The sequence below is a fragment of the Rhinolophus hipposideros genome, assembly GCF_964194185.1.
Source record: "Rhinolophus hipposideros genome assembly, chromosome: 1".
Lineage (NCBI taxonomy): Eukaryota > Metazoa > Chordata > Mammalia > Chiroptera > Rhinolophidae > Rhinolophus > Rhinolophus hipposideros.
This window is the reverse complement of record NC_138047.1, coordinates 81,158,962-81,180,490: the sequence shown is the minus strand read 5'-3', so window position 1 is coordinate 81,180,490 and position 21,529 is coordinate 81,158,962. Positions and strand designations below refer to the sequence as shown.

General features: G+C 36.9%; 1 protein-coding gene across 1 annotated transcript in view; it reads left to right on the top strand.

Moving 5' to 3' along the window:
• Positions 1–21,529, top strand: part of COL25A1 (collagen type XXV alpha 1 chain) — a 436,533-nt gene that overhangs the window by 374,336 nt on the left and 40,668 nt on the right. Inside the window, exons 20-24 of the mRNA XM_081052890.1 lie at positions 9,713–9,775; positions 13,710–13,778; positions 14,571–14,615; positions 16,147–16,191; positions 17,102–17,179. Coding sequence (XP_080909016.1) covers positions 9,713–9,775; positions 13,710–13,778; positions 14,571–14,615; positions 16,147–16,191; positions 17,102–17,179 — 300 coding nt within the window. The remainder of the gene's footprint in view (positions 1–9,712; positions 9,776–13,709; positions 13,779–14,570; positions 14,616–16,146; positions 16,192–17,101; positions 17,180–21,529) is intronic.

Genomic DNA, 21,529 nt, shown 5'->3' with positions numbered 1-21,529 from the left:
AAAGGTATGTTTTCTGAGTTTTAAATAAACCTGCTATGGTAGTTCATTTTCGTCATAACCACCAAGATGTTTTAATTTATACTCAAATTTGATCCTTAAGGGAAATAAGTGTTTTGGGGAAAGAGTCTACTTTCTCTCTCTCTTTTTTTCCCCCCTCAATAATTTTACAAATCAATCATTATCAAAACTGGCTGCCTGGAGGTTCTTATTATAACAAATGTTCTTGCTGTAATCCTCAAAAGCAGGTATCATGCTGACTTGAATTCTAATTAGCCTTTAAGCAAGAATAATATTGTATGGCTAATGCATTCATTGTCAAGACACATTAATCAAAATTATTGGTGATGGTTTTAGCAACCAGGCAAATCACCACATATTTTTCAAGCCCTGTTGTACTGTTTTTTTTTTTGGGGGGCAATGAAAATTGGATCTGCTTGGGGATAATAAATATCATGGAAAACATGAATTGGTTTAAGCTGGTATATTAGAGGCTTTTTTTAGACAGGTTAAAAAATTATATCTTTTATTCCTTTAATTGATAATGACTTATAAAAATAAAACAAATAGTATTAAATGAAAAACCAGAGATTTTTCTATGGGCAAGAGCTAATCAGTTAGGACTTTCTGGCCACCCTTCCATTTAACAGATGGTAAGTTCTGGAAGTTTACAGGGAAACATCTGGTAAGCCATTCTGTATGAATGAAGCTCGCTCCTCCTTTTTTACTTTGACTAACAATTCCATCTCTGAATTTGTTGAGTCCTTTTATCTATAGGAAGGACATCCTTTATGTAAACTTGAAAAAAAAAAAAGTGTTAGGTGAACTGTCCCAATAGCCATTTAAAAGATAAAGGTCATCTGAAATACTTCCTTGCTATGTATTAAAGGTGAGTTTGAAGAAAAATCAGACTCAGATTGTATTACAAAATTCTAAGTCTTAATGAGACCATTGGTGGTCATTGTTAGATTTCAGAAAAAGGTCATGTTCTTAAGGTATTTCCTAGCTTTCCCTGGCCTTTATGTAATAAAGAAGGCCAGGTTTTGTTGCCCTCTTGTTTTGTAAAGATAGTAATTGTTTGCATTGTTTGGGGGGATTTTTGTTTTGTTTTGGGATTTTGGGGGGTACGGAATACACAGAATTTAAGCTATCTCAATAGATTGTTTACATTTTTAAAAAGTAATACCAAATGAGTTGAGCAAAAGTGGCTTCAGTCAAAATTTTATTTTTGTGGTATCTTCCTTTTATCTCATAGAATGAATAGATCCCACCTTCTTATAGCTAAATCTGTACATATTGCCAACTTATGAAAGAAAGCAGAGAGCGAGAGAGCACGAGAGAGAGAGAGACAGAGAGAGACAGAGACAGAGAGAGACAGAGACAGAGAGACAGAGAGAGAGAGAGAGAGCTCTAATACTGACACTCTAATAAGCAAGGGAACCTTTTGTTTGGTGAAAAAATAGATTATTTCAAATATAGTACCTATTAGTTACTGTGATTTATTTTTATTGAGCTTCATACTAGAAGATCAAAGTTGTGTTACGAACCCAAAGGTTCATTTGCCTCCACGCATCAAAGCCAATGGAAACAGGAGCAGGAGTTTGCAGCAAACCAAGTAGAGGTTTATTTCAGGAAATGCACGGAACCCAGAGACACAGGTAAGCTAGTGCTAAAAGACCTGGCTCCCCGATGGCTTGTAGGTTACAGGTATATGGAGCAAAATCACAAGACACCAAGGGTTAGGGGTTCGAGGTCGTGCTGGGAGCTGATTGGTTGGAGATGAGAGAAGGGTAATGAATCACTTCAGGTCTTGAGGACAGTTCTGAGGGCTTTTCTGGAGTTCCTCTGTTGGTCTCATTGGAAAGTTTCCAGGGCTCAGGAACTGAAACATAGCTTAGGTCAGGATGTTGTCTTAGCCTGCCGCAGGTCCTGACCACATGACCATTAGTCAGGTCTGGGCTACTGTCTTCCGCTGCTGTCTCGGGGGTTGCTGGGTATCAGGGAAAGGCTAGATCTCTGAAGAGCACATTGAGAGAGAGAGAGAGGGAGGGAGGAAGGGAGGAAGGGAGGGAGGGAGGGAGGGAGGGAGAGAGAGAGAGAGAGAGAGAGAGAGAGAGAGAGAGAGAGAGAGATTGAGAGAGATTGAGAGAGCTAGGATTTAAAATGAAATAGAATCAAAGTCACAGGGACCCCCAGTTTCAGTTGTGGCTGCTGAAATGGTTAGCTGTAGTTAGAAAGATCAATGTGAGACCTTTAGGCTCATGGTCATGTGAAGATCCACCTTTGATTTCAGCTGTAACTATTCTCCATAGACTTGATTCTGCATCTTTATGTGCCCTGGTTGCTTAAAGCTTTCATTCAAATTAGCAACGTGGGTGAGATTTTTCAGATGGGTCTGCTTGCCCCTGCAGCTGCTTCCAGCAGTTTATTGCTAGGTCTGCACTGTGCTTCCTCCTGAATTCATAGCATTTCTAGTGCCCAACCTGAGTCCCAGTTTAGTTTTCAAAACCACAGCTACTTGATTATTCATCTTTTCTACCAGCTCAACACAGGGAAATGTGTTACATTTCTTGGTTTTGAAATCTAGGTTATAAACTTATTGGTGGTGAGGTATGTAATTAATGTTAACTATAAACAAAAGACAAAACTCATGAAACAACTCAGGAAGAAATCAGATACAATATCCAGGATAAGACCAGAATTTTTTTTTAATTTATTGGGGTGACAATTGTTAGTGAAATAACAAAGATTTCAGGTGTACAATTCTGTATTACATCATCTATAAATCCCATTGAGTGTTCACCACCCAGAGTCAGTTCTCCTTCCCTCACCATATATTTGATCCCCTTTACCCTCATCTACCACCTCCCTCCCCGCTTACCCTCTGGTAACCACTAAACTGTTGTCTGTGTCTATGAGTTCTTGTTTCTCATTTGTTTGTCTTGTTCTTTTGTTGTTTTTGGTTTATATACCACATATCAGTGAAATCATAGGGTTCTCTGCTTTTTCTGTCTAACTTATTTCGCTTAGAATTATACTTTCAAGATCCATCCATGTTGTCACAAATGTTCCTATATCATCTTTTCTTACCGCCGAATAGTATTCCATTGTGTATATGTACCACAACTTCTTTATCCATTCATCTATCGAAGGACATTTTGGTTGTTTCCATGTCTTGGCCACCGTAAACAAAGCTGCAATGAACATTGGAGCACACGTGTCTTTTAGAGAAATGTTTTCAGATTTTTTGGGTAGATACTCTGGAGAGGGATTGCTGGGTCATATGGTAATTCTATTCGTAATTTTTTGAGGAATCTCCACACTGCCTTCCATAACGGCTGCACCAGTCTGCATTCCCACCAACAGTGTATGAGTGTTCCTTTTTCTCCACAGCCTCTCCAACACTTGTTACTATTTGTCTTGTTGATGAAAGCCATTCTGACTGGGGTGAGGTGATAGCTCATTGTGGTTTTCATTTGCATTTCTAGGACCAGAAAATTTAACCAAATTTTTCTTCATTTTGGGATTTGACGCTGCGTTAGTGCCATATTACAATAGCACTAGCAGAGCTGAGATTTCTCAGTCTCTGACAACCATTTAAATCACTGGTTAACATGTGGTTTGTGTAGCAAAATATGGTGCCAGCTATTTTTTAGCGATTAACATTTTGGATTATGTTAAGGGTTCTGATAAATAGTGTTGTATATATTTTATCTACAGGCTTTCGTTAAATCATAGCTTTGTGTTTATTTTAAGAGTTAAACGTGATATTGTTTATATTTTTCTATGTTTGTCCCAAGGGTAGATCTAGTTGGACGTTTCCAGGACCAGTGAAAACAATACAAAAACAATAACAGATTAAACCTGGATTCAATTGTTATGGCCATGATAGAGGAAAAAAAACTTTGAGATGCTTCTTCATCTCTATTCTTTTTTGCCCCATCTTCTTCCTGCCTCTACCCCCTGCACTCCTCTACTTTTCTTCTCCTCCTTCTTTTTACTTTTCTCTCTTTCTGTAATTAGGCACTAACTTTGCAAGCAGTGGCGTTTTAAGATCAGATGGTTGCCATCATTCTTTTAATTCCGTTCCACACACAATCAGCAGCACCAATATGAATAGGATCCCAATTGACTTTGTGATCTTGTTCTCACTGATAACAAAAGTAAACACCTAAAATGCTACCTCTCTAGAGATGGTGAGTAAATAGATAGATGGAGGAAAATTTAGACTATATATATAAAATGAGAGAAAAATGTATGTGTGTGTGTGTGTGTGTGTGTGTGTGTGTACGAAACTTGAGAGAAAAAAAGTGGCTCTGAAGTAGTAATAATTAGTGCTCTTTGTAATGTATGCTATTCATTGGTGCCTTGATGTTTGTGACAAACCAGTGTTTACAGCCTTTGCCTTTTCCTCATTTTTCTTAGACTTTTTATTGTTGTCATTAAAGAAAAACAATTAACCTATCATAAACTAAAAAGGTTAATATTGCTCCAGAAAATATCATATTTTATTCTTTTCACGTCAGTTGTGGAACTATTTTATTTTCTGTTTACCTATATAAATCCGTGTTTCCCTGAATACGATGGCCAGCATCTGCTCTTTTCAAAGGATCTCTGCCTTATGTTTCCCATGTTATTCCTAAAATAGCTCACTGAAATTATAATTTGGATTTTCTAGTTCAGGTAATTTTTTTGTAAAAAACAAAAAAGAAAAAAGAAAAAAAGCCTCTAGTTTTAGTTGTGTCTTCATTAAAAGTAATGTAAGAGCTTAATTTCATTGTAGCGCCAGTTTCCTGTATTGTATCTCACTCCCACCTGTCTACTCAGACGAATATGTGTGAATAATTTTCAATGTAGCAATCTCCTATTTCTCCTTAATTAAATGAGATTATATATGTCAAAACAGCTCTGAGAATCATTTTATAGTTATTCTCCTGCTTATTGCCCTGAAAACTTACATAACCTCATTTTTGTGTTGTTTGTTTTACTCCAAAGAGGATTTCCCCAAATTGTTTTGTGTTTGAATCATGTTTCAGCTGCTTTCCCCTACCTTCCCCTGATCCAGTCTTCCTCTATTCTGGTTCACTGGAATTGTGACTACAAGAGAATAACCACTAGCTTTTTTTTTTTGTCACATTACTATATTAGCACATAGAACAATATATTGTCATGGCCTTTCTACTAGACGTTCTAGGAGATTGTAGAAATTTTGAACTCTACATCAGCCCTTGTCAAAAAGGCAAGATTGTTTTTTTAGAGGATTGCACTTATTTAGGAAAATTCAATAGGTATGACTATTTTCTCCTTTCCCTTCCTTAGTCATAGTAAACCTGTCACTTCTCTACAATTTTGGTTTTGCAATCCTAAATGCTCTAGCAATTGGATGTTATATCATAAATTGATGATATAGTCACCTGAGAAAATACAGGGTTACTTCTTAAAAGACGTTGAAGGGGTATGGAGTATAGCCCCATCCAGGTTGTAAAGAAACAAGAAGTCACCTTTATATTACCAATTAGTTGGGGAGATATAATACTTCTATTACTATTACTACTAATAATAATGATAGCTAACATTTTTGAGCCAATAGATAAAGACAGTGATAATAACAAACATTTATTGTTGACCTACTTTATTCTAGAGACCATGCTAAGTGCTTTGCCTGCATTATCTTATAATAATACGTCTTAACTAAGCCACCCCTAACAATGCCATAATCTTCCATTATTTTGCACCTCTAGATTCCAGCTTGCAAAGCTAGGCTTTAACTCAATTCTGTACCAACCGTTCTCAAATATTTTGGTCTCAAAACCCTTTCACACACTTAAAAATGAGGATTGAGAGTTGCTTATGTAGGTTATATTTATTGACATTTCTGTATTAGAAATTAAAACTCAGAAATTTAAAAAAAAAAACCCGTCCTTTGTTAATTAAATAACATGTTTTATGAAATATAACTGAATCTTCAGTAAGAAAAGTGGCATTTACTTTTTTATTTATTTTTTATTTTTTGCAAATCTCTTTAATGTCTGGCTTAATAGAAAGCTGCTGGATTCTCATACCTGCATTCCATCTGTTGGAATTTGTTGTTTTTGGTTGAAATATATGGAGAAAAACCAGCCTTGTACAGATATGTAATTGGATAAGGGTAGATTATTTTAATAAAGTCTCTCCATAAAATTATGGATATTCTTCTTTGATCCTACCTCAAACTCTACAAGTGGTGGTTTCTTAAAGGTTAGGTGACGTGCAATCTGAAACCATGTCAATGAACTTTCCCTTCTCTGCACACTAATAAGGACAAGTGAAAAGGCACTTTGAGAACCTCTGACATAAGCTTAGGAAGATGAGAAACTGCCCAACAGACTCAATCAGGACCATGAGTCAATACATTTATGCCTTATTTACTTCCACAATTGTCTTTCAAGCCTGAGACGAAAAAAGATTCCAATGATTATTTCCTCCCCATCCTGTGAAGGTATAGAGAGGATGGAGCTAATGTTTCTAAAGTGATTGAGAGTTCTGGAATTAAATAAACATAAAACTGTGGCCCTAAAGTTAAGTATGCTATTTTTCTCCTTGAATAAATTGAAATAATTAAATATCACGTATGTATATGATAGAAAGTTTCTTAGAGTGGCAGGATAAGGTATAATCATACTCAAAGTCTTTAGAATTAGCCAATATTAATTGTGCTAAATTTGTTGTGGTTGTCAAATGCATTGCTAACTTTATATCTTGAAATAAAAATATTTCCCCTCAACATTCTGTTTAAAAGAACTTTCTGTGCATTTACTCAGGAGAATATATGTTCTGTTTTTTAAAAGAAAAAAAAAAACACTTTTGTCTGACCACTGAGATCACAAAGCCTTATTTGTTTATTTGTGAACTATGAAACTGCATGCTTCATCTTTTTATAAACTAAGCACTAACATGAATAAGAAATACATTTTTGCAACATTTGCTGTTTTTTCTTCCCTTTTATTAGTATGCTTTAATGGTGCTTCTATTTGCTTTGCTAAACATTAAATAATTTTATTTCTACTTGAAGATATGCAAGAGTCTTGTCTACATATGAACTTTCGACCTATTAACTTGCATTATATTTCCATGACAGTAAGTTATTACTAATGATAGACATTGACTTTAATACAATTTTGTTCTTGAGAGTGGAGAGGGAATATTTATATGTTTACATATATAATTGTATTGGGAGAAATATCTTACTTATAAATAAATGTATTCCTTATGAGTTTTTTGTTTAAAATAACAAGTTAAACTCCTTCACAAGAAGTAGAATAGTCATCATTGCTTTCTATGAATAGAATTGATTTTCATTTTAGACCATTAAGAGATCCACCCAAAATTAGTTCAGATTCTCCTTTTCAATATGTACAAGGGCATGGGGACAGCTAGAACAGAGTTAGAGAAATTTCACAAATAAACCTAAAGCATTAGTTCCCATCTACCTTTTCCCCCTTAAACCAGTACCATGAGCATCAGAGCTAGAGATAAATCCGTTTGTGTTATATATCCATCTGATACATTTTGTGGTGGTGATATGAATTTGTTTCCCACCCAATACCCAAGATTTTATATAGCATATTTTAAAAGCTCACTTGTTTCAAAAATATTTGATGACATTTTAACATTTCTTATAAAACATCCTCTCTGTATCTTCCTTTTTACTCAACTCCAAGTATCAAAAAACAAATGTTAAAATATCACTACCTTAGAAAAAAATCAAATGGATCAACAATATTAGCAACTGCTCCAGAAATAATCCAACAGGGGCTGGGGAAAAAAATGAAAAAACAGGAAATATGGGAACAGAGCCATTGCATTTCTTGCTTCATTATAGATTTCAGGAAGTTAAGCGCTTACATTTGAGTTCACATTTTTAAAAAGAAAATAAAACTATGGATAGTATAGTCAAGAAAATGTGAACACTGGTCTCAGGTGTTTCTTGACACCAAATAGTGGTGTCTTTTCCAACACGGATTATCCAACTTTGATTCTGTGACATCAACTGTGTGTCCTATAATTCAATCCTACTGTGACACTAACTACTCAGAGTTAGCATTAGACTCCACAGACTTAAGGGTTCAGTCCCACAAAACTGCCCTCACTTCAGCAGAAAATCCCAAATACTGGGTCCCCTGGCTACCTGCCCTTCTGTCTAACTTAGCTCCAAATTCAGGGGTACTCACAACCACCCACTCCTACCCCCACTCAAGTTAGCTAGCAGTCAGGAAAATGCCATACTTACTACTATAGTTTATTATAAACGATAACAATGAACAGCCATATAAAGAGGTACACAGGGTGAAGATCAGAAGGGCCTCGAGCACAGTGCCATGCCATCTGTCCCCATGGAGTTGGGGTGCAATATCCTGCCAGCACGTGGATGTGTTCATCAATTCCAATCCCCATTGTTTAGGAGTTTTTATGGAGGTTCCATTGTAGGCATGATGCATTAAATTATTGGCCACTGGTGATTGAACTTAGTCTCCAGCCCCTCTCCCCTCTCTGGAGATGGTGAGAGCAGGGAAGGGCTGGAAGTTTTCACCTTCTTATCACAGCCACCATCCCCACAGCTATCTAGGGGCCACCAAGAGTCACTTCATTAGCATAAACCCAGGTATGTTTTAAAGGGGCTTGTTAAGAATAACAGAAGATTCTTCTATTACTCTCATCACTCAGGACATTCCAAATGTCTTTAGGAGCTCTGTGCAAGAAACCAGGAACAAGACCAAATATATTTTTTGCTATACCACAACTGGGTTTCCTCCAGATAGTAAAGAGGTTATGGAGGTATGGCAAAAAGAGATATTTTTCCTTTCGTGCTGAACATTCTGAATCTTTTCCCTAGCCACATCCATTATTCAGGTATCTATTGCTGTTTACCATATTACCCTCTAAACTGGAGTGGCTTAAAACAAGAATTATCTCACATCTCACAATTTCAGAGGAACAGGAATTTGTGCATAGCTCAGCTAGATACCCCTGGATCAATGTCTCCCATGAGGATTCAGTCAAGCTGTCAGGCAGGGCTGTGTTGTCACCTGAAGATGCTACTCTGGTGGAACATCTGCTCCCAAATCCACACGTGGCGGTTGGAAGACCTCGGACCTCACTATGTGGACCTCTTTATTGGGCTGCTCACAGCATGGCAGCTTGCTTTCCCCAAAGCAAATAATCCAAGTGAGAGAGCACAAGAAAGAGCCCCCGAGATGGAAGCCATAATGTTTCTATAACTTAGTCTCAGAAGTGGTATCCCATTACTTCTGCCATATTCCGTTCATTAGATATGAGTCAGTAAATCCAGTCTACACCCAAGCAGAGGGCATTACACAAGGGCGTGAATACCAGGAGGTGGAATCATTTACACCTGTCTTAGAGGCCACCTACCACAGCTGCCCAACCATAACTGGATTTGGTAAATGGGTAAGAAGCCTTGGACTACAGGTGACAAAGGAAATTATAAAGACATCTATGTGGTTGCTTTGCCACTTTTGCTTTCTAAAGTTTCTCCGAAGCTTTGCTCCAACTATTTTCATTGATCAAAACCTAATCTGATTAATTTTATAGTCAGTAGCTGGATCTCAGCAAGAAAACTGTATACAATCAAAGCAGTAAAATCCCAGTAGAAGGAAATCAGTTTACTTACTTATTATCAAGGGAGTAATTATCTCATATGCCCATCTTTTTAAAGGGAGAACCAGGTTTCATTGGTCCTCAAGGAGAGCCAGGCTTACCAGGGTTACCAGGAACAAAGGTGAGTGGAGTCTTTTTCCCTTCATTTCTTTCTGAATTGTTTGCCATGTTTTTAGTTCATTATATTCAAAGAAATGTGGGGTAACTTTACTATTTAGGTGACCATATGTTTTTGCCTAGTAGAAAACTAAAGCAGCCTACCACCCATTCCTAACACTTCTAATGGGGATACCATGTTAAGTAGAGTAATAGGCAATTAATTTTAGAAAGCATTAGTCAAGACAACACAAACATGGAATATATTAGTTGTTCTAATTGTCCCCCAAATTGCTCCTAAATTGATGTGATGCTATTAGCTTCCTGGTCATATGGAAAAGTGGGGAAATTCTGAGGAAGTGAGCTAGAACCCATTAACTCCTGCTCTTTATCATTGATTTTAGTATATACTTGTAAATCAAACATTATTATTATTCCTGCATCACTTCCTAGATTTCAGGGGGTGCTGATAATATATAGAATCCTAAGTGCCTCGTCCCAAAAGGATCCATCCTGAATAACGTCTGTAGAAAGATTCTGTAATGAAAACCATCTCAGGATCTTCCACTTGGCAACCCTAGAGAGAGCCCTAAAAGCACAATCTATATACCACCATATAAAAAAAATTATGTTGCTGTGGATACAGCCAGGCCTGGCGTTCTCTTTTTATCTGCACACTACGACATAAAATGGTACAGTTCTGAGGATGGAACTTGACTCATGACAGACTCATGAATCAAAGAAAGGGCAAAATTAGATCAAACTACATGCTTTTATTTTTAAACATAGCAGTCTTTGCCTTAATATGTATTGCATTCACCAGAAATCAGCCAGGATGATTTCCAGGAGCTAGAGAAATGTGTTCATGGTCTGTTCTGACAGAGGAGTCCTCATTCCCACTGGTCAAAAGAAAATAACTCTAATCCTAGTAAATGGAAACTGTGTGGCCTAAGGGGAACTGAGACTCGATCAAATTTAAGCAAAATTGCTGTTTGTTCGAGCAATTTCTTTTTCACATAATGAGCTGTCAGGCTTATTAACAAAATATGAGGAATGCCTGTTTTAGCCTGAACAGATTCACACAAGAAACACACGTTCTGGAATAAAAAGAGAAAGAGAGTAAGAGAATAATGAGCATTCTGTGTTCATATAAGAACTGTTGTACTTAGACTTGCAGCCTCAGAGAAGCAAGGCGCCTTCATGGATAGACACAAATAGTGGAAACCTGGTCACTCCCGCCGACAGCCGGGAATGAACTACACCTTTAAATGTTTGCAGCATTTGGTTTGCTAAACAAAGGATAATAGAAGAAACACAGGCAGTACAGAGTGGAGTTTATCCCTAAATATCTTTTCTTTAGTTCACTGATTTTAAACTATTCCACAGTTCCCAAATAACCCAGATGGAGAGCCATAAAATCAACATTAATTACTGTTCATGAAGAACCCAGCCTGATTTTGCAGACCAAATATTTTTATAATAGATACTACTCTGAATTCCCAGTAAAAGTAAAGAATGTACTGTACCTGTTTTGTATTTTTCACAGGAAGGGATGTGGATAGGAAATACATTTTATTAATAATATTGTGAAGTTTATTTTCACCTAAATTGCCTATTTAACATGAATTTGGTATCGCAACAAAAAAGGTCATGATTATTTAAAAATCTCGTCCAGCCAAACACTAGTTATTTTTTTTTTCAGTTGTGTAGGCAGTCTGCATTTGTACCACTCAATTCAGATTAAAAAAATAAACTAATCCTGCATTTTTTACCCCCAACATAGTAGAGAAACCATAATGAAGGAAGATGTATAATGGCATCTAAACATCTGTTTCTACACTGCTGTAGCCTCAGCTTTACCTGAGTCCTGGGAGAGACCTACATTAGTGTAACGAAATGGGGCCTATTCCCAATAATTTAGAATACTTTGAATAATACTGTTTATTCATTAGATCAGTTTTTTTGTTGTTGTTTTTTGTTTTTGTTTTTGTTTTTGCCAGACATTCTGCTAGTATTTGAGAATAGACAGTAAATGCAGCAAAAACAGTCTCTACTCTCCTAAAGCTTACATTCCATTATGTGTGAGGGAGGGTGGGAGGAGAGAAAGAAGTAAACAAACAAATAATATAATTCTAGTGATGATAACCAACTCATTAGGGGCACTGAAATTAAAAAGTGTTTCTAGGTAAAGATATATAGACTCCACTCCTATGTTATACTACAGATAAATGATTTTCAAAGGTTTTTGTTTTTCCCTAAAATAAGCTTATGGTTACTATTTTAGAACTCTTCTGTAAAATATTAAGACAAACACCAAATATGGTACTTTTTAAAAATAAGACTTTTATATATAAACAGAAGGGCTTCGGTCTCTAATCTGGAAAATCTCTCTGGAGCGTCTTTTCCATCTCCTGCATACAATCAAGTCTTTTGCCTTTCTCCCACCTTGTCCATTTTTCCACTCTCTTCCATTCATGCTGAGAAACCCACTGAGTCTTCTTTCATCCTTGCCCAACTCTGTCCCACCTCCCTGTAAAACCACAAAGGCTTCCCAGAGAGGGAACGACACAGATGGAATTTAAAGCCCTACATGGCCCATCACAGATCCGATCCTACTTTCTTCTCCTTTCCAAGATGTTCAGTTCCTTCAGTGAGTAGGGTGCCATTCTCATCCATAAACATTCTATCACCCGTCTGAATTCAGAATCTGTTTGATTATTGAAATTCCACCCATCCTGCAGGAAGCCAGACACGCTACTCTGTTTTCAGGGAGTATAAATCAGCACCGTCTTCCTGGAGGGTGATTTGGCAAACTTCTAAAATGTTCTTACTTTATGACACAGAAATACCCCAACTATGAGTTTATCCTAAGAAAAGGACCAGTGCTGCTCTAAAGATTAACATACGAAAATACTTATACGAAAATTGAACATTGAGCACAATCCATTTTAAATTACAGCTGTCTTTTTTAAAAGCTTTGTGACTTTGGAAAAGTTACTTAACCTTTCTGAGCCTTAGTTTCCTCATCTGTAGACTATAAATACTAATACGTTTTTCACTGGTTCTGAGGACTGAATAGGATAATGCATGTAAAGTGGTTTGTGCAGCAGTTCCTGCACTGATTAAAAGCATGGTCGTAAACAGCAAAAATTATAAAATACATCTTCTCATCCTTCAGGACATGGCTCACGTCTCACCTTCAGGGAGCCAGTCTGGATCACTGAAAACCCTATAGGGTGTCCTCTTCTCTCACATATGGCCCTGCATTACTCCTGAATTCTTAATTATTTTGCTCATATGGATTTTGTCTAGCTCCTTGAGTGCAGTGACCAGGGTCATACTTCACAGAGATGTGAACAGAAGAAAAAGCTGTAACACCTCTGTGTTTTGTACCATGCTGAGCACTTTATACGTTATGAGAGCAGTACTACAATTTTCTACATTTTACAAATGAAACTGAGGCTTTCAGAACTTAACTAAGTTGCCCCAAAACAGAGAACTGGTAAATAACAGAGCCAGGGTTAAGACCCAGGATGTGAGATTACAAAGCCTGACAGGTTGAGGCCATTATACAGCTTTAACCACTTCATCATGCTTCTTCCCAGTAGGACTTACAAAGTGGCTACAGAACGAAATATGTGTCTATTTCTGTTTTGAGGTATCATGACAGCCCTTATGAAGTCCCTTTAAAGGTCTTTCTATTTACCAACATAGGTATCTGACAAGCATTTACCAACCCAGTTCCTTATCTAGCAAATGGGAATAATACAGTTGATTGAACATTTGTTTTATTAAATGAGATAATTCATGTTCAGATTAATACAGTGCTGAGTACCTGGCAAAGAAATGGGAACTCTCTGCTTTCTTTGGTTTTGTTCAACTTACTTATTAATCTTCCAGCTGTGGGTGAAGGGTGGGGAGGGGGAATTGCCATTTACCTGCTTTGCAATGTGTGACAGGGTGAACGAGGGGAGGCAGGACCTCCTGGAAGAGGTGAGCGAGGGGAGCCTGGAACCCCTGGACAAAAGGTCAGTTATTCTTATGTTGGAAAACAACATTCTTTGGTTTGGAAATGTGTGCCATTTGCTTTGCAAAATGAAACTAAAATTTAAAAGTTCCTCAACAGATATTAATATAGCCAAAATCACAAATAATTTATTGAAGTAAATACAAATTGGTTCTTTTCAGAAGGGATTTTACAGTTCAACTTTCCCAGTTTTCTCTGTTCTTTTCAATGAACAGATTTAATAACATATCCGAATGTAAAGGGGGCTGTACTCTCATTAACACATTATCACTCACTGGGTATTAAAACACTGAGAAAGTATCGCTGTGTGTTGTGTAAGTTTCGATGGTAACTTGATGGTCACACCTTGAAAACATTAGAGCGAAGGATTTATTTGACTGTTTAATCTTTATTCCTCTAAACTCCTTGTAAACTAATATGGTAACACTTTATTTTAATAACCCATCCTAGAGACACAGGAAATGATTTACTCTTTGATGAAAAGGAAATTTATGCAAACACTGTTAAGACTAATGAGAATTAGTCACAGAGCTCTTCCTATCCACTGGTGGGAGGGAAATCTTCACTTATAGTGGAATGAAGGTTGATGGGGAGACCAGAGAATAAACCAATGATACAGTGTTGACGCTTATGTTAAGTGTTTTAATAGCCAACATTACATGGAGCCAGATATTGTGGCAATTAAATAAAGTGTTTCCATTCTTCGTTGTTCTGAGTCACTGGTAATTTCTTTTTTCTGTTCTTATCACCTCTGTGTTTTTCTCTTGTTCATCTTCATATTCTCCTATAATAGGGAAAACAAGGTGAATCAGGAGCTAGAGGCCCAAAGGGGTCCAAGGTCAGTAACCGGATAATCATTTTAATGTAACATGAGGCTTTTAAGAGCTGTGCTCTTTGCTTCTTGCACAGAGAATCATGTTTTAGATTAAAGTCCTTCACACACTGGAACTGCAATAATTTCATCCTTATGATGATATCTCAAACAATTGGTTTGTTTCATCTTGTTCGGTTTGGTGTGTTCTGTGCTTCAGACTGTTCTTTAAGAGAAGTTGTATTTCCTATTTCATAACAATAGTTTCTTTGGAAAAAATTAAGTAATTTACTTAATTTATGAATGGTAACATCTTATTTTTCATTTCTTGGCTCTCTTTGTGATATATGTTCAAGTTATATTTTGCTTTTAAGTTAGTTGACTCCTTTCATTGCATTAAAATGTCACCACCAGTTGAAATTCTTTCCTTTTCCATGCTCTCTATAGTATTTACAATTATCTATATACTGTTAGCAGAATGAGGTTATTTAAGATGGTATTTGCTAATAACATGGTAAAATGAATGCAAAATGAGGAAAAGAGCAGAAATTATTAATTCTCCATTTATAGAAATTTTAATTATTACCATCAATGTTGTTAGCGTAATGTGGATGGATAAAAACTATAATCCTTTTTCCTGCTTATCTTTGTTGGTCCTTACCCAGGTTATGGGAATATGTAGAAAGACATATCAAAATGTTTTGAATTCCATTTAGAGAAAGATCTGTATAACTTTCAGGCTGTTTTAAAGGACCTTCAAATCTACACAGGTTCCAGTCTTTTCTTCAATGTTCCTGTGTAGATTTCTGAGAATTTTGAGTGTTCTCAGAGTGATGTGCAGTCTGAGGCTTGGACTATTCCTGGTGTCTCTCCAGGTGGGGTAATAACACCATAAATGGAACTTCAGAGATTTTCTGTATTGCACTGAAAATAAAGAGAAAGCTGAGTTTGCCCTGCCCCTGACCTTCGTCATGCCCACTCATCCCAGCTAGCTGCTGTCCACTTCAGCACCTTCTGAGTGTTAAAATGCTTGTACCTACAGAAAAACTTTTCCTTGGATTCCCATCATCAGAAGTAGACTTAGCTGGTGAACTTTTCCTCCTGATTCTCCCTAGAATGAGCTCTCCATTCCTTTCCTGTCTTGATTATTTACACTTTTCTTCTCAGAGGACAGACAGTTGAAGTGGTTAGCTGTTTTTCCCTTTGTCCCAAGTCTTTTTTATAAAGGCAAGAATATGGCTCAATCTGAGAGGTAAAAGCATACTTTGGGTGTCATGGAAACCACCTGCTTTTGAATATCCCGAGTGAGAGAGCTAACATATATATTGTTGTTCCAACATACTTTACTGTCTGAAAGGGGAATTCTAATTTACTTCAAGGTGCATGTTAAAGACGCACTTGCCATGTTAGTGGTTATTGTTCTTCCAGTTATTTCCACTTCTGAAATTTGTATTAAGGGTGATGCTATATGGTATTAAACACATTCTTAGATCTGAGATAGTTCTAGACTGTTTGCCCAACTACTAATTAGGTTTTTCTCTTTTTTCACTGGGGAAAGGGTGACCGTGGAGACAAAGGAGACTCTGGAACCCTGGGACCAAGGGTGAGTGTGTCTCTCATGTGAGCTTTTGCCTCCTATAAGCCTAGATTTGAAGTATATGTCTATGTGGCTTTTCATAAGGCACCTGACTAATAGTAACAAATAATAGCACTGGAGGTAGACTACTATAATTATTGCTGCTACCCCCCCATTTCCTATTATTTTAAATTCTAGTAACCAAGAGCAATGAGAATATAGATTTAAACACAAAAATTAGCTCACAAGAAGGTCTAAAGAACTCTCAATCTATTTTCCCTCTGCTACATGAGCAATAGGAAGCCCATAGCCATCCAACAAGTATAATTTTCCATTTTTCAGTTAACCCAGTTATAAAGAAAACAATGATCCATACTTTGAGCCTTTTTGAAACATAGGCAGGGAATTAGGACATGACTAATGGAAATTCATTGGCAAAGCTAGTGAATAGGGTAGACGGCTTAAAAATATATGTATTCTTCTTTGTGTTCCCTATTTGGTTTCATTTTAATGGAATGCTATTCCTGTTGGGAAAACCAGGCATTTCCAAAAATAGTGTTTTATCTTCTTAAAGAATGAAGAAGCGATGTACAAGTTATAGAAAATGTTAGGGATTGCTTTAATGAATATGGATAAAGCCAATAAGTGTTTGCAAGTCAAATCAGATTAGCCTACATTTTATAATTCTCAGAAAACAGTTTCAGAGATTGAGTCATATCTGTATTTTTTAACATACCACAGGCAGAAAATTAGAAATGGTTTGTCTCCTTTGAAATAAGGACAAAATTCTAACATGATTATGTATCCTAAAGTACAGTTGTGCCTTAGTCGGGAATTATGGTCAAAGAGAGCTGCAAGCTGTTATTTGTTTTTGCCGTGGTCCCCTCTATATCCTAGCCTAACCCCAGGATTTTCTCTTGGTTGGTCTTTTTCATAGGGGCCTCCTGGTCAGAAGGGAGATCAAGGAGCCACCGAGATCATAGACTATAATGGCAACCTTCATGAAGCCTTGCAGGCAAGTGACAGCTCCCTGACCTGGCATAGACAGTGACACCAGTGGGCACCATGTAATGTGTGTAAATATCAGCTTCCACACCCCTTGCATTCCAGAGGGCTCTACTGCTCAAAGCATTCTCTCCCTGTGTTGAACCCATCCCCTTCTTCCTGCCCCAGTTTATCCTCTTTATTTCTTAGCATTTTTCAATCTTTCAATCTTTCCTCTCCCCTCTACCTTCAGATCTGCTTAAGTCTTACCTGCTTCAGGTTTAAACCTTGTGTCAGTTTCACCAATGTTTGTCTCCTAACTTGAAACGTAAAACTATCAAAGCAATGTAGAGCCCCGTGGCTCTAGAGATGAAGCTGCCAGGGTTCAAATCTCAGCTCTCTGGCTTACTAAATGCATAACCTAGGGCAAGTCATTTTACTTCTCTGTACCTCAGTTTTCTCGTTTGTAACTCCCTCATAGGTTTGTTACAAGCAATGACTGAATACCTGGCACATAACTCGTCCTCTTCTAGGCATTTCTTATTCCTGTTACTATTCAATTCTTTATCTTCCATTAAGTAAAAACCATAGACTGTGTGGCTTGTTCCACTATCTGTGCTTCCTATTCATCCATTTCATGCTTAGACTCCTGCATTGTAGCCTGTATCATCATTCTGTTGTAATTTCTCTTGTAAGGGTCACTAATGACCTCCAGGCCAAGCCCATTGTGCAAATGGCCCTTGACTTTTCTGTGACATTTTCCTGGTATACTAGCCCACCTTCCTTTTGAAACTTTTTCTTTCCGGTTTCTCTGATCTCTACTCTTATGTCTTCCAGATTTTCTTCTTTGATAGATCCACTCTATTTTAGTATTTCCAGTCTGTACATTACCTAAGTTTTGGTCTCCTCAAGTCTCTGGTCTTTTCTTGGTACAATCACTCCATGTTCTTCCATGTTATGGCTACTTCCGAATCTTTCATCGCCAGGTTTGATCTGTATGGACCTCCAGCTGTCTAGGAATATTTCTAGTATGGATGCACCATTGCCTTATTAACTTCCACCAGTACACACAATTAAACTGGATACCTTTCCCACCAGCAAATGATTCCCTTTTTTAACTAACCAGTTTCTGTTCATGATACCAAAAGTCTTTGAATTTCCTGAGATAGAAACTTCAGAGTCATTTTAAAACTATTCTTTGTCCTTCATCCATTGTATCTCATCAGATGCTACTGTTTCCTTTTTCAAAGTATCTCTTGAAGTTGCCCCTGTTCTCTCCATTTCCAACTAGGTCCGCATCCTGTTTATTTCAGGTCTAATATTGCAACAAGCCCTCACCCAGTTCCTCTGCCTTAGTGCCTCCTTGCCCTTCTATGTACCTGTTCTCTGTCTATCACTCCAAGACTAATTTTTCTTAATTATCACTATTTGGATGGCTCCAATCTCTTCAGAAACCTAAATGGACCCTTTCATCTACTCTATCAAGCTCAAACTTCTCCATCTGACTTTTAAGGCTCTATAGTTTTGCCTTTCCTGTACAGAATTTTCTGTCTCTCCACAACAGACATTTTCCTCTGAAGTGCTCGTATTTATCATAGCCGTAAAAATCCCCCTCTTTTTGCCTATTTCATCCCATTCTTCTTTCCTTTCTTTGATCCATCTAAATCCTCTCCAACAGTCCACTGCCACCATCCAGATGAGTTCCTCCTCTTAATCCTTTTAAACATTAGCAGTCAGGGCCCAGTTGTTTAACATTTAATTATTCTCAAATTGCATAACTTATTTTAGTCTTGCCACTTACTGGACTCGAAGTTACTTGTGCTCACTCTGTATGCTGCAACCTCCCTGACTGTACAGGTCTGAGTGTAAATATTAAACAAACTGTTATTGGTTGAGTGAGTGAGTGACTACACTTAGCTCATATGTACAATCCATTTGTTTGCTTGAAAGCCAAATCAGTTGTTTGAAATATTTGCTATTTTGTACTTGCTTGGTTTTTTTCCCATCCTTATGACTTCACTAACATTCTCTAATGATGGTAAACATATATTTCTATGGGTCCTTTGCTACCATTTTTAACTCGTAGAGTAATAAATAGTTTTTACAGGATCTATCTTCAGCTCAGCCTCCTTTTCTGTTCTTTTCATTCTTTTTCTTCTGGTAAAATACAAAGAGAAGCATGCTTACTGCTTAAAGAAATGCTGCTGGGTCAGTGTGTTCAGGAAAGAGCCTGAATTCGTGTTCTTCAGTCCAAGTGGTTACACACGAGTAGTAACATCGGGCTATTGTGAAGTTCTAGAACCAGCTTTCTAAGTTGTTCCCTTTTCGCAAAAGTCGATAACAACATATGTAACGAAAGAGAGAAACAGAAGAAGACATTTAGGTGCACCTACTATGTTTTCAAAGTTCTTATAAAACATAGGGACACATTTTTTAAAAACTTTATTAGCAGTGTTATAAATTTCCCTTAAACTGCTTCCAATGTCACCATTTTATTTTTTTACCATAATTCTTACTACCATCTTTAAGAGATATCCATTCTCTTACCTTTCAAGGAATGCTCCAATATTATTGGCCATTTTCTGAAAAAAATTGTGGAAGAGTCTATTTAAAGCAGGCTGTGCATGAACAGGACCTGGTATGGAGCAAGCTACCCTGAGCCTAAAACCGAAAGCTGTTTCGAGCTCCCTTCTGCGACTAACTAGCTCAGTCATTTTGGGGAAGTCCCGTAATGTAGCTATCCTTCATTGATCTGATCTGGAAAATGAGGATATTTTGGAATAGATTAAAGAGTCTATAAAATCGGATATTATGTTTAGGATTATTTTTCAGGAGCTCCTGAGCACTCTTTGTGGTGTTTCTAAACACACTATACTTTATTAAAATGCTGACATCTGCATCTTGACATGAAAGGACATCTGTGCTCAGTTTCTTTTTCTCACCTTGAGTTCCATGTGACTGTAAACGAGTCAATATCCATCATCGTCAACTAGTTCATGTTAATATCTCAACCTAAAGATGTATCATTCTTAGGGGCTTATCAGGACAAGTATAGGTATATATGCTGTCCTTATAAATAGCGTATAGTTAGTTTCTTCACTTCAAAACTATTTATTTGTTTCCCAATAAGGTGCTCTAGTGGATTAAAAGTCTTTAATAAAACGAACCAACCTAAAATAGCTATTAGCTTGAGAGAAAGTAGTAGACATCTGTTTTTCTAATTCTCTAGTCAGTGATGAATTTTCACAGTGTTGCTGATTTCATTAGGCTATTGCTTCCTCTCAAAAACAAATCTGCAAAAAAACTAAGACAATTAGATAAATAGGAGTGTATTACAGTTGTAAAAATATCAAATTAGAAATATAGAAATTTTACTGTTGCCTCTATTGAAAGTTATTTACATGAACATTTGCCATAAGCCATTTATTTTGACTTTTATTTCAGGCAATTACATTTCCACAATTAGCGGTAAAATCTCTCCATTTCCTAACTGAAGCTTTTAAAATTCCTCAACACCATTCAAACTAAACCTGTTCTCTAGTATAAACCATGATTTTAAGCTTGCATTTTGATGAGAAATGAAATAAAATAACCTTTAATTCTAAAGAGATTCACATAAGCATCTCAGGGAATAAATCACAAAGCAGCCTGCTAGCCTTCGTCAGTGGACAGTCACTCTAGCTCATGCCTCCCATTTCACTTCATTCCTCACGAGAGAATGGCGTGCCTTTCCTTATCACTACCCAAAATTCTGGTTTTCAAATCACTACTGAACGACTTCAAGAGAGAATCCTGCTGAGTTTATGTAGCTTTAACTTGGAGGAACCAGATACAAGAAGTCCAAAGTGAGCAAACAGCCTTACTCTATGTGTCTGCTTCAAGCACACTGGTGCTTCAAGATAGTAGTAATAAAGCTCTGTTTTTGAGAAATTAATTTAGTTTTCTGTATTTGTTCTGTTAATTTGATGGAACCTCCTCTATATAATTTTCAGTTCTCAGAGGTATAGTTTTATAACAAGATGATTTAAATCCCATCTGTTAGATAGTTCAGGTACCATTAATAATATTATTTTATTGTGCACCTCATCATAAAATATGTTGTTATCCTTAAATTTAAAAGAAAAAAAAAAGAAGACAAACTAGTTTAGGTGGAGAATGAATCATATATGGAACATGTTTAAAAACCTCCAAGAGTTCAAATTTTAAACTCCCTTCCCTTTTTAAGGTCTTAGGATTCTGCTTTCTAGTTAAAATTGTACTATGTAATTGGAAGGCAATGATAAATAAATTATTTCTACTCTATAATTTTCTAATAGCCTTTTTTAAATGATTCATCTACTTATAGGGGCAAAGACGTAGCTTTTTGGAACCATAAATCCAG